Below are 22,129 nucleotides of genomic sequence, written 5' to 3'. Positions count from 1 at the left end.
AATTGGAAAATATTAACTCTAAAACCGGTTTTTATAATTCAATACAATTTCCCATCACAATGCGCAATGGTCTTTTAATATTACTTCAATGAAAAAAAAAGCTAAAATGATAAATCTGGTCACATAACAATCATTGAAGGAAATCAAAACCTGAACGAAGGCTACTTTAATATAGATAAACTTCACTTTAATTGAAGTGTAATTTCAACACTACGCAAACAATCTATTTAAAGAAATTATATTTTTCAATAGCCACGATTTATTATAGTCTTTATCATGCTGACCGTACTAACTAGTCAAGTCGGTTGCAAACTCGCAATTGCTCCACGAGACGGATATATAGTTTCTGCTTAGTTAGAGCGGGACCGAATGCCGTTTATTTATATTTCTTGTGTGTTTGTTATGGTTATCTATCAGTACCGGTTGCCGGCATTTTGGTACTTAGCGTCAGTTGTTGGTGATCTGTCCGCAATAATGTCGTGCTGTGAGTAGTGTTTTGTTTTTGTTTGTATTCATTTTGAAAATCGAATGTCGCGTTCAGTTGACAGCTCTCGGACTGTAGATATACAGTTTTGTTGCAAAATAAGAACTATTAAAACTACTTAAGAATCATAATGTAATACCAAGATACTGTATTCTTTTTTCTGCATGATTACCTAACTAAGGAGTTAGCGCTGATTAGAGTGTTTTGTTTTTATTTTGTTGTCAACCGCTTTAACTTTACTGTTTTATGTTGATAGTTATGAATGCTTTTTCTGATAGTAAGAAGAGAGTTATCACAAGGTCGTTACAGTACAAATACGGTTTGTTGCAAAATCACTTCTATCGCAATTAAATAAGATTGTTATTATTTTAGCTTCAGCGATTGTAACATTTTTAAATTTTTATTATATTGCGACATTGAATTTGTATTGATCAAAAATTTTGTCACGTCAGTGAATAGTTTTGCTTGTTATGTATTCCAACCAAGTACTAGTTAGTCCGTCTGGAAATATACATAGGTCATAGGAACATACTTAACACTGGGTTTTAAGTAATACCCAACATAAGACTTTTAGGTAGGTAATGGTGACTCTATTATTTTCATGTATTTTTATGAGTTACTGTGGAATAACTAAGAAAATTTTCATTTTACGAGTAAAACATGGCTTTATCACACAATATTATACTCAGATTTTTTACACGCAAAAACTAAACACAGGGAACATTTTTGCGGGCACATTTTTCTCGCCGTTTCTTTACAATATTCACCCACGCTGCATTACGGTTTTTATCTTGCAAACCCGTCCCAATATGACACCCCTTTACACTTATTTGTCAGCTGTAAGAAAGTTATTCATCCGTGTCATATGATAAGCGAAATAAAGGAGCCAGCAAAAGGTCACAGTAAAAAAGTTGGCTTAGCGCGACCCGGATTTGTGTGATGGGTTCCGCACTAATAACATTTTCTTTTTCCTTTTCTGATATTATTTGTCAAAGCACATGCTTTCCGTTTTCTTTTCTGCGATGCTTGTTTCTTATTGATTCGATTTGCCAAAAATATCGTATCAGAAAAGTCACATTGTTCAGATTGTTTTGCTCTCAGAAATCTTATCTGTAGGAGATAATTAGGTACTCATCTAAGAGAAGACATACAGATATCGTGTATTATTTAAGGAGTCTTTATCTTTTGTGCAACTAGCCTCTGCTTGCGGCTTAGCTCTCGGAATATTTTTAAACTAAGTTTCTAAGACTTTCTAAGACTAAGTAATCACTAATTCAATTCCCATAGAATCTTTCTACCCCCATTTTACCCCCCTAAAGTTTACGATGATTTTTTAGCTTTTAAGCCTGCGATTTCCGACATGGTCAATCGTCATCAAAATGTTTTGTATGTTTTTAAAACATACCATAATAAAACACAGACGTAGCTCCTCCTGTCTCATTTATAATATCAAAATAGATTGCGCATTTGCCCTTCACCTCAACAATGACAAATGACAATCGCCTTTTTTCCCCACCTGAAGTTGCAGACCTCTAAAAAGTGTCAGACACATCAAGCCAACTGCAATTTATCATTCGAGCCCGGGGCGTGACTTCAAAGGCTCAAACGAGTCCCTCAAACGAACCCCCGGCTTTAATCTTAGTGTTTAGATAAAAGTTCTCAAAGAAAATTCTCTTGGAGCAGTTGTCAGAATATTAATCGCGATGGAGTTAACAAGTTTTTTTGAGGAAACATCCTTGTGCCTTTTGAAACTGATTTTATCTGTGTACACATAATTTATCTGAAAGCCAGTACCTTTTTGCCTAACAAGGTTTACTTATTTATATTCATGATTCACACTTTTTACTAAAAACGCGTCCTTATTTGTCAAATGAAATGGAATTATAACTCAAATTCAGTCAACGATCTGGTGATCTGGAAGCTCTTATTTACTTCATGATCACTAACCAGGGTTTTAACGAATTACACATTATGTCGAAATCCTACTAATATTATAAATGCGAAAGTTTGGATGTCTGGATTGTTTGTTGCTTTTTCACGCAAAAACTACTGAACGGATTTTGATGAAACTTTACAGTATTATTGTTTATAACCCAGAATAACATATAGGCTATAATTTATGAAGATCTGTGACAAACTAAATTTCACGCGGGTGAAGCCGCGGGCAAAAGCTAGTACGATATAAAGAAAAGTTTGCTTTTATTTTTCATTTTTACCATTCTGCTTAAATTGAAAGTTAAGTAGGTACCAATGATCCCTTGCGCAAAAACTACACTGAATTTGGCGACTTCATAATGATCATGTTAAAATCATGAATTCTTTCTACCACGATGAAAAGTAAAATACAGTTACTATCACGTATTTAAAAGTATATTTTTTATGGAACGTATGTATGCAATACATACCTATAAAACAGTCATGGTCACTGGTCAGTAATCCGATGGTGGAAATGTAAAAATATAGCGCCAAATAAGTCCAAAAATCAATTTCCCAGCTTTATGAATGACACGCAATTATCCACAAAGCCCTAGCGAAGGAACGCCCACAAACAATGCCCATTGATGGGATTATCCGGCACAAAGGAGTAATTTATATGCAGGCATTACCTGACGTGATTACTAAATTGTGAGGGTTGTCGTGTTTGCTACCCCACCCTTGTGCAACGGATAATAATGTTTTGATGCCTATCGACGATTTATTGGAACTGACAGACCTTTCCCTGGGCAAATTTATTTTCGCGCAAAAATTTGTTCTCGGACGAAAATAGGAAAATGAAATTACGGATTATTGTTTCTGAACGTTTCGACGCGATTTGATTCGGATGAAAATGTTTGGGTTGTATAAATCTATATTGAGAGTTGTGGGTTACCATTGGCGTGTATTAGTTTTATTTTGAGGTTGGCAATACATTTTTTAATCAATTTTCTATATACGTCATGAGACTCACAGGTGTTGATCAATTCGTTTGAATTTAGTTTGCGTGAGTCATCGTATTTATTATTTAATTTAATCATCCTTCGATTCTATTCCTATAAATCTATACTTATAATAAATCTGTAGAGAGGTCAATTCTGTACATGAAATATATTTTCAAAATAACTATCAGGGGGTGATTAGTGATCGATACTGATGCCAAAAATGCAATCAGTAAAATTTTTGTCTGTCTGTCTGTCTGTCTGTATGTTCCTTATAGAAACAAAAACTACTCAACGGATTTTAACGAAACTTGGTACAATTATTCTTCATACTCCTGGGCAGGTTATAGGATACTTACGAATTCCCACGGGAACGGGCATTAGCGGGAAAATCCTTTTGTATGAAAAATCTAAACCGCTTAAGTTAGACGCTTGAAATTTGGCAAGCAGGTACCTTAGTAAACTTAAAGCTTAGTTACAACAGGATATTGCAAAATTCTCACGGGAACGGGAGTTAGCGGGAAAAAACATTTGTATGAAAAAATCTAAACCGCGTAAGTTAGACGCTTAAAATTTGGCATGCAGGTACCTTAGTAAACTTAAAGCTTAGTTACAACAGGATATTGCGAAATTCCAACGGGAACGGGAGTTAGCGGGAAAAAACATGTGTATGAAAAAATTTAAACCGCGTAAGATAGATGAAGGGGGTAAAACGGGATCCACGCGTACGAAGTCGCGGGCGGCCGCTAGTAAACAAATAAAGTTACAAGTTTTAATGGATTTATCGCTCTATTAGCAGCAAAATCGCAATTAACTAGCGAAATTCTATTTCCAACTTCACAGAAAACGCAACACTGAAACTATCCGACTAGAATAGTGATGCGCCGTCTCTAATTGAAAAACTAAGAAAATTAAAACTATTTCACATTAATTCGTTATTGGCAGGCGAGGGCCCTGGTTACGCGTCGCCGCTGGACGCCTTCAAGAACGGGCCGAGGGAACAACTTCTGTACGTGATCTGCGTGCAGCCAGACCAGAGCAAGCAAGACTATCTGGCCACCGTCGACGTGGACCCTAAGTCGCCGACTTACAGCCAGGTTAGTGTCGATATCGATATCGGATAGGTCGTAGCTTGACAGCAATATATTAGGACACGGCAATACTTTATCCGAACAAACTTGGCAAGTAAGGCTGAGTTGCACCACCTAACTTTGACCGTAACTATATCGATAACCGGTGTTTTTTGTAGAACGGGAGTTTGACAGATTTCTGACGTTTGTCAAAGTTAAAGTAAGATGGTGCAACCGAGCCTAAGAGAAGAAAACCTTTAAAAGTACTATGGACAGCACATCAAATGGTCAAACTATACTAGGATATTTTTGTTGCAAAATACAAGTATTACTACAAAAGATGCTGCAATATTTCTTGGAAAGCAGATAGCGTAAAAACAGGAAAATAAAACAAACCTCATCCCACTGTGGGGTGAATCAGGCCAAGGTGTAAAGTAACCTTGCTGTCAGATGTTATGAAACCGCCCTCAGGCGTATGGCTACGCTTAGTGACTGACTTGCTTGCGATGAATGCTTTTTTATGTTCGAAATGGTCACCCATGGATCGAGCGCGTCATTACATACCTTTTGGCCAGCTTTATACCAATGCGGAGAAGAGAAGAGATGTGTTTGAATAAAAAGTCAGATTTCCGAACCGAAGCTATTATGAGAGGTGATGCGGAAATAATGAAATCTGATTCATACACATACACGTAAGTATTATCTCTCCTCTCCAGTTCTCCACTTTGGTGGAAACCGGGCCTTAGTGATCGACATCAAAGCGCTGCAGTTACAGTGGCTCTGTATACATACTTATTATGTATAGTTCAAAACTTTATTTAAAGTATACTTACCACATTATTCCTTTATCAGACAATATCCAGCCATTTAAACATCCATCCCCAGTCTCCCGAATCCCTAGACAGTCGCAAAATCCCCGAGACGAATTGCATACGCCTGTTAATTTAGTTGAACGGCGCTGCAATGGCAAAGTACGCAATAATACGCGTCCCAGATCCTGCAGGATTACCGCGACGTTATTGCCTCCCGGCGACGCTAAATGCCGGACCCTGGTTTTTATTTGCTAATACGGATATAGCGCAAATTGCGTTCAGACAAATTGTACGGCATATCACGTTAAATATCGTGGCCTTATTTAGTTGTATTATGGGAGAGTTGGCATAAAAATGTACAGTTTGATCTGACGACAACTATAACTTTAAAATGTTAGGTTTGATTCAAAACTCAGGATGATAATGCTCCTGAATAATGGAACATTTTCTTATGGTATGTAGTTACTAAGATATTATGAATGAGTAGGTACTAATGAATATAGGAATTTTTGAAATGAGACCAGTACTTAATCGAAATCAAAATACGAGAAATTTTAGACACAGCTTAAAAAAATTATTATTGACAAAATGTAATGTGATAGCTTTTCGTGTAAACTATTCATAATTTTCATGTAGGCATAATGTGTTTTTCAAGGAAATTCTTGAATCACAAGTCACATTTGATCGACTTGATGAATAATATAACATTTATTGTTGGGAGTACTACTTACTTCTTTCTTATTCGTTACTCGTGGTACAGACGACAGCACACTAAGCTAAACACTGTAGCATCTTATGTCGTCGGAATAGGTCCCATTTTGCAACAAAAATAAATAGTCTGCGCTGTTCACTGTACCAAATAAGTTACGGCATCGCTTTTATCTCCCACTACTGACATTACGAAAATTCAATATTTGTGAGATACCAGTTTTTCTAGATTTCAATGTTGATCTCGAAAAGACTAAATATCGTTTATCTACAGAACCTTAGATTAATAAAACCTAGATAGATAGTCAGTGCACGAAAGGTGAGGCAGATTTTAGTAAGCCAGAATGGCTTACTCTTAAACGTCACATGAACTGTCAAAGTGAAAAATTGGTAAACACGTCCGACGACTTTTAATTAATTAAGACGGTTTGTGCTGTGAAAGGGTGTCTAAATACATCAGAAAAACTAAAGAAAGTGACCAGTGTTACATTTCATAAGTAAGTACTACGATTCGACGCGTATTTGGCTTTCAAAAATTAAATACGGGAATGATACCAGTAACAAGAAAATTTATTTCCCAATTGTTCGCCGTACAAATACACTTCCTTTTTTATGAAATCGAGACTTTTAAGTTGATTTATCTTATTGTAATTAGGTAGGTACTTTGAATTCAATAAATAAGTAAGTACATGATGCGTTTTGTTTTTGTTAGTTATAAAATAATTAAAAACGTATTAAAAATTTCCCTACTTTCGGGAAAATCGCCTTCACTATCTACACTCCCCAACAAAATTGACACTAATGACATAAGATTTTTGCCTCACTCTTGATGAAGCGTTTGTATGAAGACTATCCATCTAGGTTTTATTAATCTAAGTACAGAACATACTAAATAGGGAAGTGTATTTTTTCAAAAGGAAACATTCTGATTCCCAGAAACGGAGAAGCGAGAGTTTTCAGAATAGGATCAGTGTTTTTAGGGATTTTCTTATACAAACACATTTAACTGCTTAGCTACTTACAAACAACTTCATCTTTTTACGGTGTTTTCGTACAGATAGGTGTGTATGTTTAATTTAGGCTATTATAATTACCTACTTATTTTACGTCGAATGTTTGTCTTTAATTTAAAGCTAATCTGATAGACTCAGTTCTGTCAATTCAATTTTCTTTATTTTCGGGTACATTTATTTCAAAACATTAAGCGATACATAAAATAATGTCAAATGTTAAGTCTTTTTTCGTATAAATTGTAACAAAGGAGACCTCCTTGAAAAGCTAAATGATCCTTAAACAGCTGGTGAACTATATGAGAGATAAGCCAGCTTGATATAGTATCTTAGATATATCGTCTATGTATGTACAACATGTTTGTCTATGAACGTACATCACAGATTACAGAAACTAAAGGGAGATGTGAAAAGGGGGCGGGGCCAGTGTCGCAGCAATATGCGCAAAAACAGAACACATTGCTCGCGACAGCAATGTGCGACTGGGTTTCGAACTCAGCGCATTAGTTGGCATCTCTCTAGATCTCTATGATGTATGACAGGTCATCCACCGCACCTACACTGGAAGAAGTGGAGACGAGCTCCACCACAGCGGGTGGAACGTCTGCTCCAGTTGCCATGACAACAAGGACCTGAAGAGGAACCTCCTCATCATGCCAGGGCTGTCCTCTGGCAACGTGTACGCTGTTGATGTCGGCACTGAGCCTAGGAAACCTAAGATTTTTAAGGTAAGGCTTAGAATAATGTTAAAGTTAACTTTATACACAATGAACGCACCACAATATTATGCTTAGGCTGGGTTGCCCCATCTTCCTTTAACTAACGTCAAAAAACACCGGTTATCGTTATATTTACGGGTAAAGTCAGGGTGAAACTCAGTCTTATGAGATCTGGCAGACTACAGACTTTTTTATCGACCGATAGTTTGGTCAGCTTCTAATTTGTATGAGGAATCGGTGTAGTGTGCCTACTTGCACATTTGTTCGAAATGATTAACAGTCCGATCAAATTATCTGCCGACAAAAAAGTCTATAATCTGAAGGGATACATGTTCAAACAGGTCAAGTACTTTTATTTAAGCTGAAAGAGGTACTATCCAGTTAAATTAAGTTTGCATCTAGTAGCCGCATGCCTACGGTATACAGACCCTTGTGTGCTTTAGCTTACTTGTTTGCCAGGTGTCAAATTAAATCGGGTAGTAGCCCTAGGTTGTGTACTTACTGTGAGCATAAAATTAAGAAGCATTAGAACTACGAATAATAGTCATACAAATGCATTGTTTGTCATACGATCAGAAGATCAGATTTGATTTTGTATGTGAAACACTTTATAACATTATAGTTTTTTTGTGTGTGCAATAAAGATTTTAAATAAATAACATTTTGTTACTGATCACGATTAAATAACTCCAAGAAGTAAGCAGACTTTCGTCTTTTATCTTTTTGGTTTCTAGAATACCATTTTCACTTCATGATTTTCATTTTAGTGTAGCTTTGACACTGAAAATATATTAATCTGTGATTTATCGACTAAAATTGATCGATAAACAGTGTCTAAACGGAGAAACTACCTACTACCATAAATTGCAAATGAGATCCCACCAAAGTATGTACCTCAAACTAGCACAGCTAAGTATATCGTTCGTATTTTGTTTATGCGCCTCTCGTAAACCTGAATTTTATGTCAACGGATCGGCGAAACTTTTTTAATTCCTCGCCTTATGCGTCAGCCTCCCCACGACACCCGACTTTATTACACTAGCCCTGTAATTTGTTTGTTGCGAAGAATAACAAGTACTGGAGAAGAAGTTTTATAAAATACTAGCGGCCGCCCGCGACTTCGTTCGCATGGATCCCGTTGAATTAGGGGTTGAATTTTGCAAAATCCCGTCTTAGTGAGCACCTACGTTCTAAAAGGGTTCTCCCATGCAAAATAAATTTGAGACTCCTGGCACTTGTAGTTTTTGAGATTTTGTGATGAGTTAGCCAGTGACATTTCGCTTTCATAGATATAGATAGATAGATATCGAATAAACTTTAAGCCTTTAAGAAGAGTCAGCCAATGATATGGCGTAATTTTGGTTGTTACCTCTAAAGAAAGTTTTCTATAGTGTATTAGTATGAATGAATGAGTAACGAACTAAGTCATAAAATTAACATAAACTTTACAATGAAATGAGTACATTAGTATACTTTGGCATGATTGAAACAAAGTTACAAAGAAACTAATTGCTCGTTGAGGTTTTGCCTTCAAATGTTCAGGTGTAGATAAATGGACCCTATTTTGTTTTAGAAGAATGTGCAGTCTTCTGTACATGTAACATAGAGAAAATGTTTCTGGTGCTATACGTTGTACTTTTTATAAAAAACTTATAGCCCGTATCACGTTGCAAATATTTTTAATGAGAATAAAGTTTACATTATCCGAAGTTAATCTTCAATGTAAACATTAATAAACAAATGTATCAAAGAGCCCTTTTGAAGCGAAGTCTTTGGAGCGAATTCAATTTGCGGGCTTATGAAAAATTGGTATTTACTCGTTTTCTGCTCATAAGCTGGAAAATATGTTAACTCGTGATGTAGTCAAATATTTAGGGCGAGTAATATTAGAATTCTTGTGATCGTTTGATCTTAGCTGAAAGTATGTAGACCAATCGAAATTCTAACACTCGGTTTATTGGAAAAATAATACGTACCTACGTAATACGTATAAAGAAAGCACTTGTAATAAAATAGAAGTGAAGAGAAAAATTTAGCGTCGCTTTATGAAATGCTTGAGTCGATCATATTTGAAATAGAAAATATTACGATTATAGTGGATTTCATATTATTTTTGCACTTCGTTCACGACTCGACTTTTCTTTATTACATTTTATTTATTCGCGCGCTCTAGTAGTAACAAACAAAACGACCGTGTTACTTAATTTGACTAAAGCGTACCTATAGTCTGTTTAGTTAGGGCTCGTAGAGTTACAAGCACAGAACATAGGTTACAAGCTTGGCTTTTCGTGAGACAAAAATAAACATTTTACATGAAAAAGTTTTTAGTGGAATTAAATTAAGTAATATTATCACCATAGGTTAGTATTTGGCTGTGATATCGTCGTTAACACCATAAACAGCAAGAATGACGGTTGCCCAAATCCATCACAATAATCATAGAGCACAGTTCGCAAGTGATATTTCGTTCAGCGAACTCATCGCAAGTGCGCCTAACTTGCCGGGCCGTCTAGCAGCAGAAGTTCGCAACTCGTTATTGGCTGTTAGCCTTTTCACACTTTTAGGTTCAGTTTAGAGATGGATTTGGGGAGAATATTTTAGTCTGTAGAAGAGAGTGGGTATACTCAATCCCTACTATCCCTACAATATTATAAATCCGAAAGTAACTCAAACTGTCTGTTACGATTGAATGCCTAAATCACTGATCTGATATGATGATCTGTGGATAGTTTGAGTCCCGGGGAAGGACATAGGATAGTTTTATCCCGGTTCTTGAAATAGTTTTTCTGTTTCACACGGGCGAAGCCACAGGCAAAAGCTATAATGTGTAAATAAACGATTTATCTATCAGTATCTAAAATGTCATGCCAGAATTATTATTCACAAATGTGTAAATCCCGGGCTTTCGTCAAAAGGGACAGAAAATTAGATTATACAATCAGTAAACACCACGGTATTTGAAAAGACCGTCTCTGTGATGGCTCACATAATTGATAAATAATTCAGAGAAGACTTAATACCGAGAAAAATCCTTCCTTAATCGAATAATCAAGTTTCATTATTGCAAGCCTTAATGTTTCAGGAAAAACTTATTTATTCCGGAAATGCCTGAAGATAGAATAAAATAATTAAGAATTCTCTCGGGGAAATATGTTTTCCTTGTATGAGAAAATCCGTTTCCATTTTATAACAATTAACGCGTAAGAAGTTAAGACGAAATAAACAGACCTCGTTAACAAAACATAAAGGATCCCTGAAAAGCTATTAGCCGGAATGTATTCTTAGGCTAGGTTGCAACATCTTACTTTAATTTTAACAAACGTCAAAAATCTGTCAATCTCCATACAAAAATCACCGGGTATCTTATAGTTACGATCAAAGTTAGGTGGTGCAACTCAGCCTTAGTTAGTTCCTCCGAATTGGAGATTTGACTTTATAATATTTGTTTTTGGGGTTAGTCTTATGGACTCTACATCAAACCCGCCGACAACCCGGCGGCTTGGTGTCGGCAGTTTTATTTTAAAAGAATCATTGCGACAACTTGAACTTTCTATGACAATAATGTCCCAAGTCGTTGACTCATGTCGGCGGCTTTGGTGTGTAGACAGCACTAGATACCTACTTTTAGATCAGCATGTTGTGTTAACCACACTATAAAGATTGTGAATTCGTCTTAGTCTATCGCCCGCATTCACAAACGATACTTACTTAATCCTTCAAGGCCCGCGAATCTAGACACAATAGATAATCAATTGTTATGACATTAATGAATGCCGTCTGGGACTCAAGCGGTTAAGTGAAACAGCAAATCGAACGTACAGCGTTAAATAGAGCTATGTGATTGGTTCGTGCGTCTCCCTGTGCGTCCACGCGTACTGTGAGACCTCATAGTAATGTTTGTGAATACGGGCGTATCTCACTTTATAATTCTACGAGTACACAATCACGCAGTAAAAGTTACGCCTATCTACTATCCCCCTTATCAATCGTTCATGGCACCGAAAATCTCATTACTAGGTTATAGATGGAGCGGAGATGAGGTCATTCAACTGTACCTTCCCCCATACGACCCACTGCCTGGCTACAGGAGAGATCATGATATCAACGATGGGAGATAAGGAAGAAAACGGGCAGGGTGATTTTGTGCTCATCGACTCCAAGACATTGGAAGTGACAGGTAAATGAAATGTCATTTTGGCAGAAGATCAAAGGAACAGTAGGTAGAATCTCTTAAATCGTTTATTTTTACAGGGACGTGGACGAAGGGGCCGAAAAAAGCGAAGTTTGGTTACGATTTTTGGTATCAGCCGTATCACGATGTCATGGTGTCGTCCGAGTGGGGCACTCCGAAATATTTTAAGTCGTAAGTTAAATAATAAAATTGTTTTTGTCATTCCATTATAAACGAAATACAATTTTTAAGCCAGAACTTATCACAAAGTGTCAAAAGTAGCTTTGTATTCGTTTCATTACCATTTCCATCTTGTTTTATAAAAATACAGTAAAATTCTAGTTTCATTTTTAAGGGCATTATTAAGACAAATAGGGCGTTACCAATGTTAAATGTATTTTGACTTTTATACGAGTCTATTATCTGTCCACTTTCAGCAACTGTTTTAAATGTCATTTATTCTGCCGCCTCTTTGGCCACGCGACCCTGGCCACTAAGAAAAACTAATTTATTTTTTCATCGGCGAATAACGATATTCTTTTGTTTCCCTCTCGCTCACGACCCTAGTGTCGTCGAAATAATTCGAGGAATTATTTTCCATAACTCCGACTTCGTAATTAGCAAAATAATACTAGGTAATTGTGAATTATTATAGTCTGGTTTTTACCCATGTATCTTGAGTATTAGTTATAATAACTTAAACAGTAGCCTGACGAGCCACTGTTGAAAATGATTTGATAATCGACCCTTGACTGACCCTTAGCACGAAACTTTACAATCACAAATTCCACTTTCATAATGTAACCTTATCTTACTTCCATCCAGTGGCTTCCACCCTGACGACGTAAGCAACTCCGACCGCTACGGAACAAGCCTCAACGTTTACAAATGGTCAACGCGCGAGCTGCAACAAGTTATAGATTTGGGCAAAGAGGGAACAGCGCCCTTAGAGATCAGATTCCTGCACAACCCTAAAGCCGACGAAGGATTTGTAGGGTGCGCGGTCGAAGCCAATGTATACAGGTAAGATTTGTAAGGATTTAACTAACAGACGCTGTAGAGCTGTAGTCTGGTACAGTGTTTACTGAGGAACTATATTACAGCTTCTAAGCCACTCGATTGTAAATGTTTCAATTAGATATTTGTGTATTTAACATCATCTAAAATAGTAAGACACGGGTCTTAACGCGACGTTTATTAATGAAAATTTAGTTGAAATGGAACGCGAAAGTTTAAAATCTTATGTTTAACATCATACCTAGAATTTTAATTACATGTAGGTATGCGAACCTTTTTAAAACCACTAACAATTATACTTGACCTTCACTGGTTGAGTTTTTATAGGCAACAAGATCGTAGGGAATAGTCCTGGTGACAATTAAAACTAACAACTGAAAACTATCATCGAGGCTGAGCGACAGTTGTGAATTTTGTTGCCTTTAAAATCGGTAAAGGCTATCTAAAAACGAAATATTAGTATATAGGCACATTCCTAATCTCAAAGGGACCAAATAACGTGACATTACTTAGAATTAAGCTGTAATAGATCAGCCTGAAAACTTCGACTTTCTTTTAGGTTCTACAAATCCGCAGACGGAAAATGGAAAACAGATAAGGTTATCGATGTGCCAGCAAAAAAAGTGGTTACTAAAGACGGCGTGGAAGACCTTAACGGTAACTTTTTTCTTTTATTTACTTTAGTTTATCCAACATTAACTTTTGGCCGGCACAATTTTGCTACATAGTTTCAGCCATTTGCTATCACGGAGAAAACTCGCTTTTTCTCTGTAGTTTTTGTAGCGTTATTTTTGGTTTACACTTACCTACACGACTTTTTTACGTTCCTCTTTTAGTTCAGTTTAGTTTGATTATTTAAATTATTGTGAATAAACAAACAATTTGTTAGTAACGTGAATGAAACGTTTAATTAAACACATTCCCATTTTAAATCCGTATTGATGAAAAATTACTGAACAAGGTGAAAAATACATAAATTCACTCACCTATGCCGTTACGACATTAACACCTTAGTTTGATGAGGATAAGATATTGTGATCATTACTTATATGAACTTAAAATTCATTATTATGAAGTCTAAAACACTGTTGTAGTAACATTGTGCAACAACGGTTTGTTCAAACAAACAAACTGCTAACAACTTCCCCAAGAAAATTACTATTCAACGCTGCAATACTATCCGAAAGCGTGTGTTCTACGTGATATGCATTCCCTGGTGCCAACTACAGTGAGAAGTCTCCTCACTTCTTGCTCCATTTCATTCCTACCCTTTGTTCGTGGTAACATGACAGTTCCATTAACTTTTTCCTCTAGGTTTAATGTCAGACATAATACTGTCTTTGGACGACAAGTATTTGTACTCTTCGACCTGGCTGCATGGAGAGGTGAGGCAATATGATATATCGGATACGAAAAACCCGAAGTTGACCGCACAGTTAACACTTGGTGGCCAAGTGGTGGATGGGAACTGCACGCTGGTGGATGGAGTGAGTATTGAATTTGAACCTTTAGAAATATGCTTTGTAATTTAATTTGGATTGTGTCTACAGTAGGAAATATAATCTTCATCGCTACACAAAAGAGATGTGGTAAGGTATTGTTCGATGATTATGAGAAGCAAATGAATTTCCAAGAAAATTGCTAAGCAGCCTTATAAATTCTTTTGATATCTTAAACATGCGTGTATGGATAAGCTGAATTAATCTTGAGATTTTACTCATTTTTGCACATGCTTAAAATGATTTTACCTACATTCGGATATCATTTACTCAACTGCACTGAGCAAAAAACAGACTTAGATCTGTATCCTCCATTTTATTTCTTCAACAGAAAAACTTGCAATAATTTCTCCTAATGGATGCCTTTTCCTAGATTGCTCTAGAAGAATTCCCGTAGTGCTGGGAGTGGAATTCCAATTTTCGGATCCAGTAATCCCTCAAATTAATGTTTCATGACTTTACACAATTACACTTTCGCCGTGTCATTATTTTCATTTAAGTCCATGCCCTCTCGCCAAATTACTTTCTAATGCCTTCCTGGTTGTTCATTCCATTTGCAGTTATTGTGTTTGTTTTCAGAAAGAATTGTTTGAAAAAGTTCAAGCATTTGTTTCTACCAGTGTTAGGCTAACACAAACGATCGTGTTTGATGGGGTTGTCGTGTCCTAATAGACAAAAGCCCCCAAATAAATAAAGATTTTAAAAAAGTTCGCGTGACGTGAGCCAGGCAAGACACTATTAATTTAGCAACGTAAAGATTTCACAATAAGAGATCGACGTTGTTCAACTATATTAACCCCCATGCTTAACACCAATTAATTTCTGTCAAGAATGATTTCAACTCATTATTTTACTTTATCAGGATCATGTTAGCAACAATGCAAGGGCTTATCAGTTTCATTTTAAATGACATTGATGCACTCGAATATTTTTATCGCGTTGAACTCATGATGAATGTTATCTTATTTTTTACATCCGAAACGATACTTTTAGTAAGTAGGTACTTTGTTAATGTTTACAATTTCTTGAAATACATTTTATTAAATCCGCAGATGAATTTCAACGATTGTGACGTACATGATACACAATCAACTTACATAATAATCACATCTATTACACAAGAAAAGACCATCATACATTCCAGCAAAAACATTGTTGATAAAAACAAAAACAATGTCGAATGTTTACACCTAATTTCATTAAATATTATTGTATTATTAAATTAATTAAGCTGTAATTGTCATGGCGACGGATTGTTTGCTGTCACAAGATAATGAAATAATTTTGTTATTATTTTCTTTTGTGATAGGATTCAATCCGTTACATTGACAATTACAGCGATAAACCTGTTTGTTAAACTCATTTGTTGCTGTTTAAATATGTAACCAAACAAAATTGATATCACACGTCTTATCAACCTCTTTTTCAAATACAGGAGCCGCCAAAACCAGTGATTGTAAAAGGCAAGCGACTGTACGGGAGCCCCCAAATGCTGCAACTGTCGCTTGATGGAAAACGACTCTACGTGTCATCGTCTCTCTTCTCGCCGTGGGACAAGCAGTTCTACTCGAAGATGGTGGAGGATGTAAGTTGAACTCTTATAAAGAAACAATAGTTTCCAAAATACATTATTACAGGGTGTATGTGATGTTCTACCCTACCATTTAAACCACAACTGTCAAACCACACATGTAATGCAAATAAATGATTTTATTTGATTTGAAATATAACTTCATTTTCATCGGACAATCTTTCGCTCGTCAGTCCCGATATCAATTCGAAAGTCACTAAATAAAGTTTCCGAATATACGAGAAATAAAAAAAAAACTTTAAGTCGGTTATAATCAGACTTGTCCCGTTCAAGATGCATTAAAAAAGAGAATAACGAGAGTGACTTATCTACTATGAATCAGTCATCATCATCATCATTTCAGCCATAGGACGTCCACTGCTGAATACAGGCCTCCTCCAATGATTTCCAGATTGATCGGTTGATAGTAGCCTCCATCCAGCGCCTTTCTTTATGTTTTCCGTCATCTGTCTTGTCTGTCCACTTTGTGTTTAAAATAAATGAATATTTTCATGTATCTACTATCTATCGGTTGTTAAAAAGGACAGGCCTTTAGTTACAAAGAACCCAAACATTTTTTCTATAAAACCGTTCTAGTCCAGTCATTACGTACATTCAAAAAAGAAAATGAATTTGCGCTTCTAATTTTTTAATATGTTGTAGGGGATACCTAGAAAAGCTTAACTTGAGATTGTCGACCAAGCTTTCCTAGGAGCTTTCGCCGCCATGTTGAAAAAAGGGGTAAAATTTGTTTTTCGGCAATAACTCGGCTATCCGATGAGACTCGAAAATTTTTGTAGGACACTTTTTGTAGCTTTCTTTGTGCTCTACAATAACGCCCGAACCATTTTTAGCGTATCATGCATCGTTATCGAGATATCGATCGATAAAGTCAAAAATTTTGGACACAAATTATTTCGGAATAATTAAATAATTAACGTCAGATACGTACAACATAACTTCGAAGGAAAGGTTGCAATCATATTCGACGGTTATCCGACTGATATGACACTCGCTGGAACGAAAACTTCGGAAAGAGTACGACGTTCGAGAAAAAACCAATCGCCGGAGTTCACATTCGATGAGACAACTACTCCAAAAGTTAGCCAGGAGAAGTTTCTCACAAGGGATCAAAACAAGAACCAACTAATACAAATGCTTTGCCGTTACTTAAAAAAAAGTAATTAAAAAGTAATTAAAAGTAATTAAATTTTACTTTTTACTTTTTAATTAATTATTTAATTATTTCGGAATTTTTCATATTTATTAAGACCCAAAGAAAAAAAAAGAAAAAAACAAAAATTGTGTCCAAAATTTTTGACTTTATCGATCGATATCTCGATAACGATGCATGATACGCTAAAAATGGTTCGGGCGTTATTGTAGAGCACAAAGAAAGCTATAAAAAGTGTCCTACAAAAATTTTCGAATCTCATCGGATAGCCGAGTTATTGCCGAAAAACAAATTTTAAGCGTTTTCCAAGATGGCGGCGAAAGCTCCTAGGAAAGCTTGGTCGACAATCTCAAGTTAAGCTTTTCTAGGTATCCCATACAACATATTAAAAAATTAGAAGCGCAAATTCATTTTCTTTTATTTGCCTTTTTTTCGGACGAAATGACTGGACTATTCTAAGAATATTCCCTTTTGTAATGTAGCTATTTTGAAGATTTTGTTGCCATATAGTAACAATATTTTATATAGAGGACGTCGTAAGTCACCAACGAAATCGGTACCTTGTGTCTTCTTAAATATTTTACGTAGCATTATTTTATTGCGCTCTTATAAAGTAAATATGAAGATATGTAAGAATTTAATATTCAGAACGAGAAATATTCATTTGTATAAACGTAGGTAGAGTTCAGTAGGTACGGGACTATTCCCACCTCTCGTTCCCACCTCTGCAACTTCTGTGTAACCTGAAATAACAACCCAGCCCAACAAAATGGAGTAGGTGGGCAACTTTTTTTTATGTGACAGGAGGCAAACGAGCAGACGATAGCAGCATTAGATAAGAGAAAATTAATTGAAGAAAACTGTAAGGACAGATGAATTTTTTGCGCAGTTTTAGACTCAGTTTTTCGCTTTTCAATATGGTGCCAACACCCTGTGTTAGCAAACTATATTCTTAAACGAAGTAAAACGCCCTCAATCTAGATAAAACTTTATACGGCCGAAGAATACGGGGCCCATAGACAAAGTATTTTATTCGAGCCAACTTTGGTCCCTCGTAGACCGCAATAAACACTCATTACCTCGTATATCAAACCTTCGGCCCTTATTTATACATTTTCCCTTGCAAAGTTATTTCTCTTATAGTATTGTGCAAGACCCGCGTCACCTGCTCCTGAATAATTCATGGAAACCGTGTATTTGTGAAACAAAACAACGGCAATTTTAGAGACAAGTTGTACGCGATTTGGGAACGGGAATCAATGAATTTGACGCTCAAAGAGTTACATTAATGTAAAACGATACCCATTTGTAGAAAACTTACTAGCAATAAAAATAATTGAATTATCTAACACTTACTTGAACGTCATTGAAGGCGCCTTCATCCGCGTAGTTGTAGATCTGTAACAATGTTCATAAAACTATGTATTACCATTCTGTAATCCTACTATCTTTGTATCAGAATCACAAATTAACTATCATAAAATGGTATTAATCTGAAATCGTGAAACATTTTTTTTACTAAAAACTAGTTATGAAAAGCTAAGTTTTCTGACAGTTGTTTTCGGAAGGTAAGGTTTTCCTTTGATATTTACATGGATCTCATTAATCAAAAAATTCATGTGACGTAATATTTAATTTTATGAATGGCACAATAGCAACTTTCGTGTTTAATGTTGATCTTACTTGTAAGAAGCATCATCTCTTATTTGTTATACAGTGTGAGTCACGTTAAAGTGTACATAAAATATGAAAATATGTGAAACTAGACTATTATTTGTTGGCATTTTCTGGGTATTTTATGTATTTTTTTAGTATCGCCTGTTATTTAGCATTATTACTGTTTTTATTTTATCAGGATATACCTCTTAGTTTAAAAGTTATTACGTTTTCTTTACGAGAAGTAATTGGAAGAAAAAAAAATCTATAAAAATTAAAAAAAACATCTCAAAAAATTTTTGACCTCTTTTTTCTCGATAAAAATAGGTCTGTTTCACATATTTTCATATGTACACTTTAACGTGACTCACACTGTATTATCAATAAATAATGACACGTGATTGACTAAATGCGACACGACAGTGCAATCGACAAAGCCAGCTAAGCTTGATAATCTAATAATGTAATACATCGCATTTTGATGTATTGGTAATTTTATTGACGGCGCTACTAGGATGGGATTATCGTCAAAATGAAATTAGAATCTATCATAGATAGGATAAATACGCATTACAAGATGTTACCTATTGAAACGTATAATTGAAATGTTTCTTTTTTTTTAAATAGAATAGCAGCAACAACCACAACTTTTCGACTAACATTGCTTTCCATCAGAAAAGATACAGGCAAAAGTGTCTCTGTTCTGATTGGAAAACTGAATAAGTTTCATATTTATTATAGAAAGAAAGAAATAAAGAAATGCACATGTTAAAACCGCTTAACATTCACGTAATAAAAGACTATTCTAGCTTTTTTGTACTTATCAATGACGTTTTCATAAGTCCATTCAAAAATAATTAAACATTGAAATAAAAGCCCTTACTTTCTTCTCTAGGAATCTAGGAATCGGAACCAGAATTTAACTTTCGTCGTTATTGCATTAATTAAATTGCAACTGCATCATCGAAGCTATGAAACTTGTTTGTTTATACAGGGTGGCTGGATAGTGAAGTTGGATGTGGACACAGTGAACGGCGGTATGAAGTTGGACCCTGACTTTTTGGTTCACTTCGGAGGCGAGCCGGATGGTCCGGTGCTACCGCACGAAATGAGGTGAAGTATTGACTTGAAATGCTTTAATTTATACAGGGTGGTCAAGTAAAACTTTATGTTAAGTTGAATGTGGGCACTTGAATGGATTATTTACAGTGATGTTTGATCCAGAATAAGCACTCGAAGTGATGTGAAGCAAGCTTAAAGTATATTTTACGAGAAGATTGAGTGACTTATAATCGTAGTTGCGAATCGAACTTCAGTTTTTTTTGCCTACAAGATATAGGTCTTTAATACCAGTTCTCGTTGTTTCAGATACCCTGGAGGAGACTGCACGTCAGACATATGGCTAGCTAACTAAGTTCAAAATCCGTGGGACTCCTCCATGAGATGATATCTGTATTGTCAATCTATCCTTCTCTTTTATTGAGAGGTGAAAAGAGTGAGAAAGAAAAAGTGAAAATACAGAATTCGCGCTCTGGAGTAGGCCCACTGAGACAAATTCAATGCGTGTGCCAATATTTTTTTACTTATCAGCAGTCGTTTTAAAATTTATAACGTATCCTCTAAAATAAGCTATAATTAAACGTAAAAGTAATTTCATTTTTGTACAAGCTGTATTTAGTATACAAAAATTAAATATCAATTCAATAAACGCCTAGTAAATTATCGAAAGAGCCGCAACTGTTCGCGTATACAAATAAATTACATTCGCATTACCGTGTAAATAAATCAGCACAATAAACTACTGAACCATTAAACTAACGAATTTCGGACATTTTACAAAAGTGGTTTTATTATTTATCATTTCCCTGAATGCAACGATAATTGTAAGGGCCACAGCAGACATGCAACTTTTAGCATCGGCGATTTTGCGACTATATCGATGTCTTGACTTAATGGTCCTATGTCCCCTAGATGGGGCAGAGGACGTCCACAACAGTCCTCCATCGCGTTCGGTCTTGAGCTTCGCGTTGGATCTCGCTCCAAGCAAGTCCTGCCGATCTTCTTCGCCTCGATTGCCACAGTGCACCGCCAAGTTTGCTTGTGTTACCAGTGATGTAGTATGTTCGTTATGTTTCAATAAATATCGATGTAGCATCGTGGTTTCACGACTACATGCGTCCGGACACGGTATCGGAATCGCGCATTTTAGCGGCTGTATTGATTTAGCATAGCAATTTAGCGACTTCATGCATTGGGAGTATTGGGACACAGTATCATTCCACCAGCTTGCACTAAGCGTTTCGACGACTCTTTTATAATGCGAACAGCTAGGGACTAGAATACGCTGCCAGAGTGAATAAGCACTTACAGGGCAGATATGTACCATCCTAGACTGCATCTCACTTAACACCAGGTGCGATTGCGGTCAAATACCTGCCTTGTCCTGCATAAAAAAAATCTGAATCGAGTGTTTTAGAGACTGCTGTCGCTGCGTCGAGCTTCCGAAAAACGACTCAATCGCCGTGTTTTACGTTTCAAGTAGGTAGGTATGTGTGGTCGCTGCATTCAGCTGCTAAAAAACCGCTAAAGATAAAGCAAGCTTGTAAATTGCCGATCGCCGATGCTAGCACGTGTGCTGTGGCCCTTAATGAACACATTTCGCTTAAAATAACGTGTGAAATTCGGGAGTACAGGGACAGGCAAATTGTAGGAAAGCGTGGGCCAAATTAAACAACTTTCAATCTAATTATTTTGACTCTCGTTAGTTGGACTCGCTCAAAATATTCTGTTTCGTTTACTTTAGTACATTCACTAGAAACTTTATATGAATTAATTTTACTAAAACTACGGGCTACCTTTTAATTGAGTTTAAACTTGAAACTATTTCTCTGAATAAATTACCTAGTTGGTATAGAAGAGTGATAAATGATACATTTCATCACCATTGTCAATATGAGTATTTAGATATCATAAAAAATCTTGGTTAGGTGGTAATCGTGGTGACAATAAAACACTGCAACACAGTATCTTAAACAAGTTAGTTTGCCACCCTATATACGTCATAAATCGATGTGATTACCCATAAATTCAGCACCAACTCACTGGGGCGATAGTAGGTAAACTGGCACAATAGGTACCATTCATGGCCATAAAATAAATAACCTGTTCTATTTGCCAGTCCCAGGAGCGCAGTCGGACTTTACGTAAACCTCTTTAGGCGCAGCTTCTTGGTCGCAAATCTTTCACGTCGATACAGGGTGGTTGTTAAAGAATTGCTTTGTTTGCTGTTTTATTGTGCTTAAGTTTTTTATGTGCGGCAGTTAA

General features: G+C 36.1%; 1 protein-coding gene across 1 annotated transcript; it reads left to right on the top strand.

Annotated features, from left to right (window-relative positions):
- The first annotated feature begins 393 nt into the window (after positions 1 to 393).
- On the top strand, positions 394 to 20,606 carry LOC114359961 (methanethiol oxidase). The gene is made up of 11 exons (XM_028314505.1): positions 394 to 484; positions 4,345 to 4,496; positions 7,542 to 7,727; positions 11,736 to 11,895; positions 11,970 to 12,081; positions 12,715 to 12,912; positions 13,466 to 13,563; positions 14,221 to 14,393; positions 15,841 to 15,990; positions 19,800 to 19,918; positions 20,174 to 20,606. The coding sequence occupies exons 1-11, from the start codon at positions 403 to 405 to the stop codon at positions 20,217 to 20,219; spliced, it is 1,476 nt and encodes a 491-aa protein (XP_028170306.1). The 5' UTR covers positions 394 to 402; the 3' UTR covers positions 20,220 to 20,606.
- Positions 20,607 to 22,129: the final 1,523 nt, after the last annotated feature.

Source organism: Ostrinia furnacalis, unplaced genomic scaffold (assembly GCF_004193835.3).
Source record: "Ostrinia furnacalis isolate ACB-3 unplaced genomic scaffold, ASM419383v2 OfSCF4761, whole genome shotgun sequence".
Taxonomy (NCBI): Eukaryota; Metazoa; Arthropoda; class Insecta; order Lepidoptera; family Crambidae; genus Ostrinia; species Ostrinia furnacalis.
Note: the sequence above shows the minus strand (reverse complement) of the source record. Positions and strands in the feature narration are given on the sequence as shown.

Excerpts from the sequence above, each read along its gene's own strand:
- LOC114359961 (XM_028314505.1), top strand. The coding sequence starts at position 403 with ATGGTTATCTATCAGTACCGGTTGCCGGCATTTTGGTACTTAGCGTCA. Across the intron at positions 4,497-7,541 it reads AGTCGCCGACTTACAGCCAG|GTCATCCACCGCACCTACAC; the intron begins GTTAGTGTCGAT and ends GATGTATGACAG. Across the intron at positions 19,919-20,173 it reads GTGCTACCGCACGAAATGAG|ATACCCTGGAGGAGACTGCA; the intron begins GTGAAGTATTGA and ends TCGTTGTTTCAG.